The sequence below is a fragment of the Coffea eugenioides genome, chromosome 5, assembly GCF_003713205.1.
Source record: "Coffea eugenioides isolate CCC68of chromosome 5, Ceug_1.0, whole genome shotgun sequence".
Taxonomy (NCBI): domain Eukaryota; kingdom Viridiplantae; phylum Streptophyta; class Magnoliopsida; order Gentianales; family Rubiaceae; genus Coffea; species Coffea eugenioides.
Window position 1 is genome coordinate 44385785 of NC_040039.1, and position 16212 is coordinate 44401996.

The 16212-nt window shown below is 34.5% G+C and overlaps 1 protein-coding gene across 1 annotated transcript; it reads right to left on the reverse strand.

The window, feature by feature from the left end:
- Positions 1–245: 245 nt before the first annotated feature.
- On the reverse strand, positions 246–5300 carry LOC113770470 (transcription activator GLK1-like). The gene is made up of 6 exons (XM_027314936.1): positions 4493–5300; positions 4000–4140; positions 2692–3045; positions 1870–1926; positions 1445–1570; positions 246–626 (listed from the first exon to the last, which is right to left on the reverse strand). Exons 1-6 carry the CDS (start codon positions 4964–4966, stop codon positions 474–476), a joined length of 1305 nt encoding a protein of 434 aa, XP_027170737.1. The 5' UTR covers positions 4967–5300; the 3' UTR covers positions 246–473.
- Between the last annotated feature and the right edge of the window lie 10912 nt (positions 5301–16212).

The window sequence follows — 16212 nt, forward strand, 5'->3', positions numbered from 1 at the left end:
AAAATGTTAGTTAAGTGGAAAAGTGACGAGAAAAGACACTAGATGCATGCACTAATATTTAAGCTGTTAAAATTGAAATTTAGGTGCAAAGGAGAAAAAGAAATCCTCTTAAAAGTAGTCTGTCTCGTGGAAAATCTGAATATATAAACTACAACATAAATCAAGACATCTTGATTTTGATATATGAAGCAAGAACTGCAGACGAAAAAGGGGAAAAAAAAAGAGAGGAAGAAATAAAGAAGAAATTGTAGTTAAGCCCTGAAGACGGACACAAAAGCTCTTGATATTAGTTCACATTAAGACCATTACAGAAACTAGTTGTCACTGTCCAGTGTTAAACATTGATCTTGCATAAGCAAGACAATGCAAAAACATTTTTTGAAAGAAAAAAAAAAGGCGAGAAACTTTTGCTTATTAGATATTCTGATCTAATTATAATAGCAGGAAATGTCGTCGAATTTTTGGGGATCCTTTTAAACACAAGCCGTCGGCGGTATTCTTGATATTCCTTGGCGATGCAGCTCCACCAGCACACTGTCAACAGACGGTGGTTTCAGCCCAAGTGGAAGCGGCTGCCACGGCTTCGATAAAACGTCTCCTATAGCTGCATCTATGCTCTCCTTGGACTTCATTTTTCACATAAAACCAAGGATCGAAAATGTCAAAGATAATCCAAGGTTAGTTGCTGCAAGCAATAGCCAGATGAAATGCTGTATTTTAGTACGAAATTTCTCATCCATGGATTTTCTTTACATCATCACAATTATGTGTGTTGGTCAAACAAAATACACGGACAACCGTACGAAATAAAACCAGCTGTCCTTGAAAAATCTGAGCTTTATGCCGATTAATTGACTGGGGTTCCGGTCCAGATTGGATAGTGAATTTGGAATTTGATTGGTCAAACTGTTTTGTACACATTCTTGAATGCATTGTACAGATTAAGAGTTGATTATTGATCACAACTCATAGTCTTAATTGTACAAATGACCCTTGAAATCACAAATCTTAGTGCTCATTTGAATTGAAGCTTTTGGGAGTTTATGTATAATAAAAAAAAATACATCGTAGCAATGTGATATATATAAAATAAAAAAAATAAAAAATACATAAAAAATGATGATATTTCAACAACTTCTCCGTGAAAACTAGGGTTCTTAGTAATTCTAATTTATAATTTTTTTTTCTAGAAAATCAACCATGGTTTCCCACCGACTCACGATGATTTCAACCTATAGCCTATCGGCAACGGGTGAAATATCTTATCAATTAGGCCATGTACGTTGTCTTCTAATTTATTATGACGTAAAACAACAAATTGTTCCTTGTCTGCCTTTCATCTGATCCTCGTGAGAGTTTCAGTAAGCTTAGACAAGATATGGTACAACCAGTAGACACGGGTAACTATTACCACAGATGAGTGCGAAAAGAAGAGAATTCCTACCGGGTGAAAATCAATGGGAGGTTGAGGTACGGGCTGTCCAGCAGGGGCTGTTGGGACAGCAATGCCGGGGTCTACTTTGTACAGTGCTGGTGGTGGGATGCCAGGTACAGGTGGAGTCGGAAATCTCTGCATGAAAACGTGAATACGTAAGTACTATAAAGTTCTTTAGGACTGAAAAGTATTTGTCACCACAGTTGGAAATGATTGGGATTTTTCTTTTTTCAGATGGGATATTCTTCAGAAATCAGAATTCTGCCTAAAAGACACTACTATGGCCTATTACTAGTTCAATCAAGGCTCGTGCACTAGGGTAGTCCAACTTATGTTGCATGCGCCTTTAAATTTAAAATTCAATCAATAAATTTACCCAACTAATTAATTTGGTGTATTTACAGCTACAAAAAGAGCGAAAATTCCCCGCTTACTGTTAGTGCAAGATGTGGTGGAAAGCAAGGTGTGGCTGGAGTTAGAGAGTTTGGAACCTGCATATCAAAGAAAAGTCACATATTTAATAATTGAGAAAATTACCTTTTACCCTCCTGATTTGGTGCTTCATTATTACATAACTCTCTATGGTTTAAAAATTTATACATAGTCCCCTCAGAATTTGGGTTAAAATATCACCATTAGTTTTTTTTCATTAAAATTAACGATCAATATTAAAAAGTCAAAGTTAAATTAATAAATTGAGAAATTTACCCTTTGATTGCTTCTTTTTTTTTCAAATACAAAATAGAAGAAAGGAAAATAAAAAAAGATAATAAGAAATGGAAAATACCAAAGTCTTTATGATTGCAAATGTCATTATAGGTTTTTAAACTAAATCTTTAATGGTATTTCCATTTCTTATTTATCTATTTTTTTATTTCCCTCTCTTCTTTTTTAATATAAGGAAAAATGAAATTTAATTAAGATCTATTAGGTCAAATTTTAGTTGTTTTTAAATCACCTCTTCTCTTCCCAAAGGAAAAAGGAAAAGAGAAAGAAAAGAGAAAAACAAATATTGACAGTTAATGTTAATGAAAAACTAATAGTGACACTTTAATTCAAAACATGAGAGTTTTGTGTATAGATTTTTAAATCCGGGGGGGATTATGTTTATATTTTTAAATCATAAGGGGATTTTGTGATAAAGCACCAAACTACACGAGTATAAAAGGTAATTTATCCTTAATAGTTCACAATTTCAATAGAATTATTTTTTTCTGAAGAAAATAAAACATCAAAATGAGAAGGGATTTTCTTACACGAGCATGGTGTGAATGCCAAAAGGAAGGGTCTGGCGGTGGTGTTGGAGGGTGGGCCGGCGCGGCAGGTGCCCAAGTAGCTGGTGGAGGTGGAGGTGATGGTCCCAAATGTTTAGGCCAAACGGGCATTAGAGATTGGTCGACGGATGGATGACCCCAGACATGTAAGGGTCTAAAATGAGGCATAGGTGCCATGGGAGGAAATCCCATAGTAGGGGCAATCCAATGGTTCATTTCTCTCTTTCCTCCTGCAGCAGCGGGCGCGGCGGCGCCGCCATACATTTGCCGTCTTTGGCTCCAGTTTGCTGCCTCAGCTTCTCGAGCTAGCAGATGCTTCCTGTGGGATCTGTACTTCTGCACATATATCAAACTTTGGTATCAAACGTTTGCACTTGTATCAAACTTGAGTATCAAGTTCAAGCCATAAAAAATGATTCTTTTTGGTCCAAATGTTCAGTTAATTATATATGTACAAACATGAGGAAGAAAGATAAGGTTTAGTGCTTGAATTATTCTTGACAGAATCACTAAGAATAAATTTCAGGGAAAAGTCTCCAAAATGAGCGCAACAAAAATTGTACCAACTTCATGGCGGAATTTTCTTTTCTAAGTTAAGAATTTACCGACTTGGTGATTGTAACGGAGAAAGAAAATGCCGGGCCTTGAAGGAAGAGGAAAAATAACTTTCTTTTAAAGTGCTATTGGCTTGGTTCGAAACTCAGTATGCTCCATAGAGTAAGAGACAAAAGGCTAAGGAAAAGAAACAAAAGTTGAAATGTCAAGCTTTCGATCTGTCTTCTGTCTCAGACTGAAGACTCTGAATGCATGTAATGTGCATACATTAAAGTGAATGACAAAAACCATATATATGGACTAGTACTACTGCAATTTTTCTACCATCCTACTGCAATTTTATGCAACTTAAGAAAAGTTTGAACTGTTTTTAGATTGTTCTTCCAATCTTTTTCTTGCACATAAGGAGGAATAAAAAGGAAAAGAAAAATACTCATACTGCATGGTGACCTTGATTTAAACAAGGGTTTGGAAAATAGGAGGATATATGAGAGCAAACAACAGCCTTGCACCTGTATGTATCTAGTTGAGAGGATGAAGTTTATTATTGTTTTGGGGACAAGAAAAGAAGTGAAAAGGAACAAGATAAGCTGAACCTAAGGACAAGAAATAATTTTACTTCAGGCTAAAAAAAGAAAACAAAGGCTGATTCCAAACAAATCTGTGGAACTTAGGAGAACTAGATAGAAGAAAAGGAAAGAAAAAGAGAGGAAAATGAAGAAAAAAATTGCATACTTGAAGATGGCTGGCTATATTGTGCCGAGTGAGACAATCAATTCCCATAATCTCAAGAATTCTTGAAGGGACTGCCTTGTCCACACCCAGCTGCTCCACTGCTTGTACAAACCGCCTGTGCAGCTCTGGCGTCCAGTCCACCTTCACACAGCTCAAGAAATCATTTCCCATCTTTAAATACATATTACAACTAAGTACTAACTAAAAATAAATATTCAAAAAATGTTCTCTTTCTCTCACACACAAGCGCGCAAGAAAACATGTTCAGACAATCGCTTTCATATGAAGCTTTAAAACCCTATCAAGATTCTCGTGAAGTTTGCTTCTCAGTAAGTTTGTGAACAACTAACTGAGTAGCCATTAGCCTATTATATAAATATGTTAAAAAAATTTAGTATATAAGTTTTAGTTATAATAGTAGTGCATATAAAACAAGCTTGCAGACTAAACCCTAGAAACTAAGATTAGCTTAAAACCTAATTATCTTAATTACCTTAACTTTCCTCTTCCCTTGGGGATTAGCTTTTGACTGTGTAGATGATTTTCTTGCTTTATCAGCTTCTTTGGCAGAAGGGTTCGCGGCTACAGATTCATCTCTTTTACTCATGACCATATCGTCAGTCTGAGTCAAGGTAGACCCCGAGCTAGCATCCGGGCCTGAATAATTAGCCTTATCCACCTCTTCTTTTGCTGAATTTTCCTCCATTTTCTCATTGGATGTTGATGTGGTTGTAATCTCTGATTCCTCACCGCCACTGAGTGAAAATTCAGCAAGCATCTCAGGGTCCATCTCCAAATCTGGTAATACATCTTCATCATTGATACCAACAAATAGGTCATCGAAATCAATACTATCAAGCAAATTCCCGCATGAAAAGTCCGAAAAGTCGTCTCCTCCATTCTCAAAACTCTCCATTTCGTCCTGTCTTTCATCTTTGGTAGTCCTCAAAGGAGACACAGCAAGCATTCCAAACACTATAATCAAGCTCTTTGCTAAAAAAAAAAAAAAAAAAGGCTCCCTCTTATGTAGGTTAATCTCTAAGTATATGCACTAGGTGGTGCAATTCTAAAGTTTTTCGATATTTCATGCAACCACCACCGCTGAAGGGGTGAATACTAGTATAAGGTGAGTTCTTGATTTTCCGGCAAGTCTTTTCCCGGCGGAGGAAGGAGGGACAACCAGTGCAAATGGGGTGGTCTAAGTTTTGTTGTATTTGGCAGTGTAAGTGGGAGTGTGTAAAGCTCAGATCTCCACCACAACTTGTATGGAGGGTTCTCAGATTTGTATTTATGCGTTTGTTTTGGATTGTTTTATATTTGGTAATATATGTATATGTATATAATATATATTGCGCAAAGTTTATGTGTTTTGTGGATGTCCTTTTTTTGAAGTTTCAAAAAATCTATTGAAGTGCCCCGCGAGCTGTTTTAAATTAATTTGTCTACAGACTTTAGGGGTGAGAGAAAGGTCCAAGTTGATATCATAGGCTTCAAGGAATTTAATAATGACGTATTTAATCATTTTGTTGGATTGAAAAAGATTACACCATTATTTTTGTTTCCTTTTCATGAGTTAAGATAACATATAGATACATTTCCAGTTTCACATATCCATATGAAGTATATTTAATGACAACAACCTAAGGAAAGCGCCAAGACCCATTAAATGTTTACCACTTTTTGGCTAGTTTTTCGAGCAAGTGGTTGATTAATGTACAAAGAGGTGCACAGATTTCCTTTTTTTTTTATTCTACTTTTTTAAAATTAAAAATGAGTATTTAATTGCTCATAGAGAGCTTAATCACCATCACCCGGATGTAACTTTTACCATCCAGCACCCAAAGAACAAGATACAAACATAATTTCTAACACATTTTTTTTTAATTTTCCAATCATTTTTTATAATTCATATGCATCACATTGCAAAAATTGTCATAGTAATTATTTCAAATAATCTCCAATCCAAACACATTTTGCGCAAGAAACTGAGTCCTGACAATTTTTTGATCTTTATAGCCCCGATAATCTTTGCATGCTTTCGACTGCCATGTCTAATATAAATCTCTGGACCCAAAAAAAGAAGAGTTTAAATTTGACATATGCAAATAATATAAGATATTGCTAAGCGAGATTGGGTTAGTTCAAGCAAAAGAGATTCGACAAGTTATAAAAGAATGGAGAAGAAAGAACAAAATTTGCTAAGAGGGACATGTTATAACTTGCACGAGAAAATGCTAAGAGAGAACACTAGAAAATCTTGAAACTCTAGAAGAGGAAAAACTCTCGTTAAAAGAAGAAAAGTCTAATTAAGAACGAGAAGAGAGAAAAATTGTATTAGGAGGAAACAACATCCATTAGAAGAGAGACTTAAAGGCTTCTTAATTATCCATAGTAGAGAAGAACTTTGTGTTAGAACAACAATAAAGAAAATACTTTAAAATGGTTGCAAAACTAACAAGAAAAAGGTTTCAAATCGTAATTAAAACTATGCATTTGGAAAATGTTTTGTATTACATTGACAGGCTATCATATTCCTCTGCTCATATTATGCAATTATTGTTGGAAAGTAAGAAAGTTTTCTTCAAAAAAATTTAAGCAACAACTAAAATTTACAAATTCAACATATTAATTAAAAGACTTTTTCCATCTTGCATTATCACTTTTCAAGTTGGAGGCGTCTATGCAAGTAGAAGTTTGTACATGACATGACAACGTACAAGTAGACGTGTAGCGTGATGATCTTGACCATTAGACAGGTCATTTTATCGACCCAAAACTTGTACAGGCTTGAGTCATGGTCAACTAGTCAAGCCGTTGTTTAGCCATTCGATATGATTTAGTTCAATTTTCTGTAATATTTGGACTGTATCTCTAGTGTTACAAAAATGGTTTTATGAACTTGACTTAGTTTGTCAGATCAACTGAACATGTAAGCTGCGGTACATGTACCTGTGGAGATGCAGTCCTTTCCTTCACCTATAATTGCACTACTTCCATTAATTCTCTGTTTCCTGCCTACTTCTTCCCTGTTGCATCTTGAACGTGAGGCTTATTCAATTTTATTTACCAAATATCCAGAATTTGGTTGACTCTTATTAGGCTATATAAAACATTGCAGTCTAGCTCCAGACGGGTCAAGGGTTTAAATCCTTGCAGTTACCTTTAAATTCAAAGGATGCGCAATGTTATACCCCTTTAATTTAATAGTGGTGAGTTTAATTATCTCCCTCTAACTTTCGCGGCTTAGTGGGACGCTCCTTTAGAATAAATTAGAGTAGGAGTACTAGTATATAAATGTTACTGATTAATAAAAAAAAAAGTGAAACTTATTCAATTTAATTTAAATGTACCAATATATGATTGATTCTAAATAATGGCAGCCTAGCTCCAGATTCTGTGCCCGAGAAAAGGGGGGTGTGGGGGAAGAAAGAGCTGTGTTTTAGCGAAAGAATGAAAAGTCAAGTGGCGTATCAAAGTAGAAAATTGGAATGGGATTTAAGTATGCATTAATTAGCTCAATGCATGATCTCCAAGAACGTACTAATTAAGAAAATGCGAAACTCAACTGTATTAACTGAGAAAAAATCTAGACATAATATAAAACCACAGATCTATAGATTAATGAATTTCCTTGAAATTTGGAATGTGTAGCTAAAATAAAAAAGGAATGTGTAAGTTCAATGATGAAACATTCAATATTACTTTAAAAAAAAAACACGAAAAGTAAACGAATATTAACCATTGACAAGACTACTTAGTTTATGCTTTACTGATCATTAAAAAGTAAACCTGAATAAAAGATTATGCACATTAGCAATCTTTAATGGTCATAATTCATTAGCTTGTGCCATATATTTTACAGTGTTTGGGTAAATGAAGATCATTAACGGCTATAAATTGTAATTTTTGCTGGCAAAGTATTTATGGGTTTTACTTGAAAAGTGGTCCTTTTAGACCATAGCTCCGGTGCCAGAACATAATCGCACTAAATCATTTCCTGTCCTAATTCTAAGTCAGCTTCTTCCGCAGCTTGTTTTGAAAAAAAAGGCTTGACTTCAATCTTATCTGTTTGCATCTCATAACGTTGAAAATTGACTATCCTGGTTTACAAACAGACTAGTATCGATTAAATAGATTAGGAAAATTCATCTTCTATGTGCAAAAAGAATGGTCTACAGCCTCTAAACCTTTTGTTTCTTTGTATTAATAGTAGTCTTCCGCTCACTCTGCTTGATGACTCAAATCCGTAATCTCTCGATTACAGGTGAAACATTTCAATGCTTCATCAAATTTATGGCTCAAACCATGCCATCCGTGTATGCTTGCTTCTTTCTGCATTGCATGATCTTACACAGTGGAATATGTTACTGAAGCTCGATCAAAGGTGCTCTTCACCACCCGAGATAAGATAAGCTTATAGAAAAAGTTCAAAGGTCTTGTGTACTAATTCCTTGGCATTTTCCTATGGACTCAAGTCAACCGTTCTTGTCTCCTATGGTTATATTCCATGGCTTACTATTGCAAGAACACGGGCATGATCTTTTTCTTTTTTCTTTTTCAATAAATACATCAGATTGTGGCTGGGCAAATCCAAGCCTCAGCAATTGCCATTCTAATAATTCAAGATTGAACATAATTAAAATAATACATGCAGACACTGACGTACGTTTTTACTGTCTATCAAAACGTCTTATTATATGTTCAAAATTTTCTCAACTTTTAACCATGCATCATCTAGTTTAATTGAACCTTGGTGTGATTAAACTAGCCTTGTCTTAGTGTGATTTGTGATTGCTCTAGGCAATTTGCATTGAATTTGACTTATGTTTGATGTGAATTGGTTTTTGACAATAGACTCAAAGTACTGAATTCAAATTATCTCTCAAGCTATGATTATCTCATGCTGTTGCAGGACAGATTGCTTCTGCAACCACCAAGAAACTCAACCCATTTGCATCACACAACCCTTAAACATCAAACCATTTTGATGTTCTTACCCTCCATACAAGCAAACAACATATGTTGGGCTCTAAAATTATTGTTTTCTTTTTTAAGAGAAACATTTCCCATCTAGTAAAACCGACCCTTTGTTCAACCCTCTATCTCCTTTGGCAAGCTTCACTTTGAATTTTTGGAGATTTATTGTGATTTTGAATTTCAATTTTACTATGTTGCTCTTTATAAGTATTGCACGTAATCTCTGTTTAGGGCCACAAAAAAAAATTACTTAGCTATAGATTATACCTTTCTATGGTTACCAAACGGTTCAACTTGAACGAAAGGTCAAATATCAGAAGAAGATAAGTGAAATTTTTGAGAAATGCACAAGAACAAGAAGACCTTAAGCTTTCCTTGTTGAGCAAAAACCTAAGACGGCTTTTCGTTGTCAAACAAAAAAGAAAAAACACTAATGCTAGTCTCTTCCACTCTTCCTACTCAATTGTGATTGTTACTAAGAGAACATACAAATTGAGTATTTTAACATTTTTTCTGTTGCTTAATTATGCTTCTTTTTATATATAAAAAAAAAAAAAACTCTTTTACACTTGACTAATCAATTAATGGACTTGTTTCGGGAACTTCAGTTTCCACCCTAAAAAGTCTGATCTGCTCCTTTTCCTATTCAAAAACCAATCCCTAATCTCTATGTTTTCAGATGGAGAATTATTTGCCAATGAAGAGATGTCAAAGGGCTTCTTACTTCCCAAATAATCAGAAGGTCTTGGCTCCTGAATATTTAGACAACAGAGAGGAAAAAATGAAAAAAAATTAAACTAAAAATTGAATGGAGAGATCTTGGCGGAATTGCCAAGTTTGAAATTTAGCACAAATCTGCAAGGAAATAGCCCACAAGTGACTTATTTATCTCATGCTCATTCTCTATTTTCACATTTTCACCTTAATTATTGATAGCAAGCACAATTAAGACGCATTGGATAAAAGTACAGGTTAAGTATTCAACTATGAAAAATATGGACAAGGGGCCGAACAGTTATCTAGAAAACTGATTGGAGCGGTTTTGTACAAAATTCACGTTGCGTAAGTTTATCTGCACACGATGTAACTCACTTTCAACAACGTGTAACTATTGTTTGATTTGGGTTTTATTCCACCAATCTAAATCCAACAAAATAAACGGTTGGTGAGACAAAACCCAAACCTAATAAAATAAAGGATTGGTAGGATAAAATTCAAACCCAACAACTATAGAACAAAATTTTTTGGATCCCACACATGATGTAAAAAACAAATACAAGATGAAATTTGGACTTTACTTTTTTGTTTGTCAAATCTTAACTATGAACTTTCAGGAACGGTTGCTTACTGTAACCGTTCTTGTCCCTCTTCCGAGAAATAGATATCCAAATAGACCAACGTAAAATTGTAGCTGTCGGCCTCTATACAGAACCGGATATTGAGACCAACGGAAAATTCTGCTCAACAGTATACTTTCAAGGATAAACATGTTGTTGTCAAGGCAAACCAAATGAGGAAAAAAAAGGGGGTTTAAGATCAGTCTTTCCATGTTCTCTCATAAGACGAAACAAACAAGGCAACAGAAATAAATAGCTCTTAATTTGTCAAATTTCTGAAACCACGTTATTTAAAGAGAAAAAGGGAAAAAAAAAGAGAAGAAGAAGAAAATATACCCAGTGTTGCATAGGGTAGGTACTATATCCAGTTTATTGTGATTGGATTCGAAGTGAAATTCTTTTTGTTAAGATGTGTTTTTTGAAAACATGTTTTATAAAAAATTTCAAAAACGGATGCATACAGAGAAGTATCTCCTAGTTCCCACCTACGCCAAGCAATTTTAAGTAAATAAAAAGGAAAAAGGGTTGTATTTCAAAAAAAAAAAAAAAGAAATGCAGAAAAGAGTTACTTAGAAAAAAAAAAAAAAAAGAAGTGCAAAAAGGCAACCAAAATTCTTCTCGAGGAATTGACAAACCAGATTGAATGAATGAAAACGTTTTCACCTTTTTCCATCTTCAACTGTTAAACGGTCTGTCCTCTATGGCATCTAACTCTAAATTTAGACGGTGCATTCAGTCCAAAATGAAGAATAGAAAATACTGTGGAGAGTGGAAACCATGGAATTGAAATAATTTCTCACCCACACATATATTAGATTTTATTCAATAATTTGTCTGACACTTTAACAGACATATATATATCAATGCACAGGAACATTTTGGCTTTTGTATTTTCATTTTTGCAATTATCTAGTCAGATGCTGCAGGGATTAGCCTATGAATTGAGATATTCCTCGAGATTGTCTACATCATATGCTGAATATCGTTTTCAAAGCTTTTTTCTTAATTAAATACATGTTCATTCACCTGCAACCTTCAGCTTAGGTTAATTGCCAAACTGTAAGAAGCTAAGCAATAATAATGACCAAGATCCAGAATTTCTATTAATTAGTCCCTGTTCAGAATGTACCTACCAAGTCAATAATTAGTCACACCCCCGGATAAGCAATTTATGAAGATATCATTTTTAATTTTAAAGGCAAATTATTAATATTTTTTTTATTATTCCATGCCTGTACTTGAGTACTCAGACTACAAATCCATCAGGGGAAGAGCCAAAAAAAAATGCTAATCCATCTATATATATATATAATACAGCTGAGTATTACAACTATACATCAGAAAAACAAAGTAAAACTGACAAATTAGCAGGTAGGTAAAATTTCAGCAAAAGATTAATGAGATTTATGTCTTTAATGTAAAAGAAACCGTTGTAATTACGGTCGAACCACAATCAATTCAATCAATTGAAATATTTAATCTAAACGTGCTTCTTTTTTTTTGTAGTTTTCCCCCTTGTATTTATATTTGTAGGGGAGGAATTCAAAAGGAAGAAGCTAGGATGGAACGGGATAAACGTCAAGCTCTATTTTAGAACCCGTAATCGTGGAGATCAACTACTTTCATAACTTAACATTGGTACAGTTTGAGTTTAGTCCTTCTTAATATTCCAGTTATGCAAAGCTCATTTGATGTCAAGTCACCATTTTACATGGAAGAAATTTGACGGGGCAAAAAATTTATCCAAGAAAATGGTGGGTCTTTTATGTCATATGGATCTTGGGACCATAGAGGAAACAATTTGCAAACAGGAGCTGCGTCTAGGTGACTCATCTGTTAGTACTTCTAAAAAAAGACATGGATGTCTTTATTGTTGGTGACGATGGACAATGAAATGCGTGCTACAGAATGGGGGCCTCAAACTAGCAATAATTGTTGGTGAGGCTGATTGTATGTTGTTTCGTATAGGATTCTAAATTTCCCTTTCATTTGATTATTCTGTCAAGAAGGTCCCCTCTTCTACCCACCAAAATCCAAAAATGCTAGTTTTGACCCCACTTACCAGCTCAATAATTCATACCCCATTGGCAAGATCTCAAGTTCAATTTTTCCAATACAAACTGTAAACCGAAATTCAATTTGTGTGGTCAAGATCCTTTGCTAGCTTATTCTTGTTTGTATCAAGCACGAGTACTTATCAGTTTTTGTATTTAAAAGTGTTTTGCAATATCTATTCGCTACATTCATGTATCGACTGCCGGTAGAGATACAAGCTGCAGAATAGACTCAGAACTCGACTCTTCTATCTAGAATGGAGTTGGCTAGGTATGGTCTAGATACCTCCTACGAGTTCTGCTATGTGGTCTTTTTTTAACTTTTACTCTTGCTTATCAGGCCAGGCACTCGTGTTGGAAGCAGTAGTGTTATTAGACTCAGACCAGATCGGCCAATTTGACCGGTCCGATCATGAATGACTTCCTTTTTAAACTGGTTTGTAGTATAAAATCGCTTTGGTAAAAAATCAATTAAAATCATAAAGAACTAGCTAAACCAATGACCGGATTCGACTAATTGACTTGGTTCTCAAAATTTTTTTTTCTTTATTTCCCCAAACATAATTTGATTTACATTTATTATTAGGAATAAGAAAATGTCACCCATTTAGTGTAAATATCAAAATCACTCGCTTTCCTAAATGATCTCTAAATCAAGATGTTTTCATTCCTATAATCTCATTAATTTAGCATCACCAATTTCAACTTGCATTAATTTGTTTTAATTTAGTTTTTCAAGTAATTTTGGAGAATGGACATATTTTATCCATGAATTTACATTCTTAGATATAATTAGTAGGTGTACATTTGATTGCAAATCTAATATTTTTGGAACATTTTTCATGATTGGCCAAATATAACCAAGAACTTAATTTCAATATTTTTGAAACTTGTAAAAATATAAAATAATTATAACATCATGCTGAAGTCAGCGGATTTTTGAGAACGGTCCTACCGATCTAACCAATTGACCCCTAATCCAATAATTTAACCGAGTCGCTATCCGGTCCGAATTTAACACATTGGTTGGAAGCACAGGAGAATCAATTTGTGAAAGACCGCAATATTGAGGCTAGTCCAAGTTATCCATTAGAGCATATATTACCGCTTAATTGCATCTCATTGATCTTCTTGACCTTGTATAGACGGAGGTATAAATGTTAAATTCATACCCTTGATCTTAAATTCACTTGAATTCTAACGATGCAAGTTATAAATGCATCAAAAGTGTTACTAATACACCTAAATTACACTTAATTTACCACATGAATGCAGACACTCATATTTAATGTACCTCCCATATTTAGACACTTTCTAAGATTAGTTTCACTTTTATCAAATTAGTGTCTTCAAAATTGTCCGAGGGCCTAGGTTTTTCCTTTTTTCTCTTTCTAGTGACAAGGACGCTTTACCAAGTGTCTTTAAGTTTTCAGCAAAATGTTAAGACATATCCATCAAGTTACCCAGATATGACCTTATATAGGGACAAAAGTGATTCATATGCGAAAATTGTGTGCCACTCTCTAATTTTACCTATGCATTATGCGTAATAGTAGTATTACAATTTTTCTTACCAAACCCTCTGATCAGTGACATGTGATGCAGATGAAAGCAAGTTACTGTTTCAGTTGATGGGAAATTCTTCAAGGACTAAGGCACATGGGAGATTCCAGAGGATATCAAATCCAATTAACTAGGAGGACAACTAATGATTTCCGTGCACGAGGGTTGAGGATTTAACGTTTGAGGTGGTCTCCCTTCGTGGCAGTTAACAATGTACTGGGAAGGGCTTCTCTTCCGGTGCAGACTGTGCAGTACAACATGAAATGATGTACATGAAAAGTGGAAGACATACGGCATAGAAAGGTTCAAAGGACCATTAATTATATGTTCCATGCCTTCCAATTTCCACTTCTAGCCCCATATCTTATAGTTACTTGTCATTTCAACCCCTAACCAATATTCTTAACTGGAAAAAAATTATGATCTATTCGTTTCAATTTCATTTAGTGGCATATTCTAAAAGGAAAAAGTGCAACTGAGGTGATCCAAACAATCAAGCAAGTTCTAGTTTTCTCCCCCTAGCTTAAGGGTCCTTTTCAGATTGGTCCCTAATATTTTCGCAGCGAATATATTCTAAGCCTTACATTAGAATTACTATAAGTGCACAATATGATCGAGATTGAAGTTTTGCCCTGATAGCTGGTCGATAGGATCAAGAGATTACTACTTCTAGTCCTTGTCCTTCTTTTGTAATTTGGTCCCTATTTTTCCTTTCTTGGGGAGATTAATGCTAATTTTAACCATTTTTGTTTCGAGGTAAGCTACAAGAGCTAGGAAGATGTGCTGTCTGCTGCTGGTCCATGCATTCATAATTCTAACTATAACAGGTACACAAAAGATACAAAATTTTAAAGGTATATAAAGTAGGGTTACTTGAGTAACCTTCGTAGATTGTACCAAGGAAAAAAAAAATTAGCAAGTTGCTATAAATTTGTGATAATTACGTCTCAACGTACTTCAATCTCAATAATTAGCAAGTGTGTTTTTCCTTCTGATTTGACGATACTTTTGTTCTGATTAGTGCTCAAACAGAGCCAAGCAAAGCAAATAACGAATGGGGTTTAAGCATGATACATCTAACCATGGAAATGCATATGTAATGCCAAAAAAAATTCAGTGCAATATTTCAAGTCGTCCTTGATCTAAACAAGGACCAGCGTATTATATCCACACAATATTTTGCAAACTCTTTTGCCACCACTCTCTAGCCTATACATGGACCAAGAATAAGGTCGAATAATTTGAAATGTGCCCACAAAGACAGGAGCTATGAGTAATCCTTTTCAACAACATTATGAGGTAGTTATTTTGTTTTCATTATAAAAGTTGATGGGATTTTTCCTTCTTCACAGACTTGGGCAAAGAAAGGGTCCTCGGAAAGAAAAGTTGCCCTAGCCACCTAGTAGCCATGGCGGACATGGTGATTCGCCGCATCACCCTCTTTTGTTTTAATTTTAGGTATCTAAATGAAAATGAAAAGAGGCACTTGCTAGTCTTTGAGATTTTTTTTTTATTTTTTATAAAGATCTCAAGTTTATAATTGGATTTTGCAATATAAACTTCTCTATAAATTAGATTTCCCTCGTTATCATATGAATTCATACATTAACAATTATTATCCTATCTTATATTTATATATTTTCTCTAATTAACATTACTTATTCGAAATATGAACTCCTGAATCCCATCTTAACGAATGTCTATTGGGTACTCGTTAGATAGACCCATTAACTAATTTGATGGTGAAATTTCTTTTTCTTTTTTTTTTGAAATTTCTTTTTTTCTTGTTAACTCAACTTTTTGCAAATAAAATTATTTTTTTTCATGAAACATCTTCGTTTCAATAAATCTACACTAATGGCAGAAACTACATCAATCATACATAGATGGAAATAAAATTCAATACTAGATACTTAGATGTAAAGAACAGATGCTTAGATCAGAAAATAAAATTCTAAATGCATAGTAGGTAAAAGTTTTAGAGGTTACATGCATGGAACACTGTTGTGGATGCGGTTCTAACACGGTTTGCTAAAATTGAAGGTAACTTCAACTTGTACGTGGAGTAATATGTACGCTGGAATTTTGAGCTTGGAATCTAATCCAAGGTTGTTTCAAAGGCTGATTGAAGATACAAATGACTTTACACTTGGGAGTGATTAAAGTTTAGTTTAGGCCAATTAAAAAGATACTTGAATTCCTACATGAGCATGGGATGAGATCCAAGTATGAGTTTAAGTGCCTCTATCTTACCTTCCCTTTGATTCGGGTTGAAATAAGTC

Coding starts and splice junctions, on each gene's coding strand:
- LOC113770470 (XM_027314936.1), bottom strand. CDS start 4,966: ATGCTTGCTGTGTCTCCTTTGAGGACTACCAAAGATGAAAGACAGGAC. Junction 1,927..2,691: donor GGCATTCACACCATGCTCGT/GTAAGAAAATCC, acceptor TTTGATATGCAG/GTTCCAAACTCTCTAACTCC. Junction 627..1,444: donor CTCCCATTGATTTTCACCCG/GTAGGAATTCTC, acceptor TGAAAAATGAAG/TCCAAGGAGAGCATAGATGC.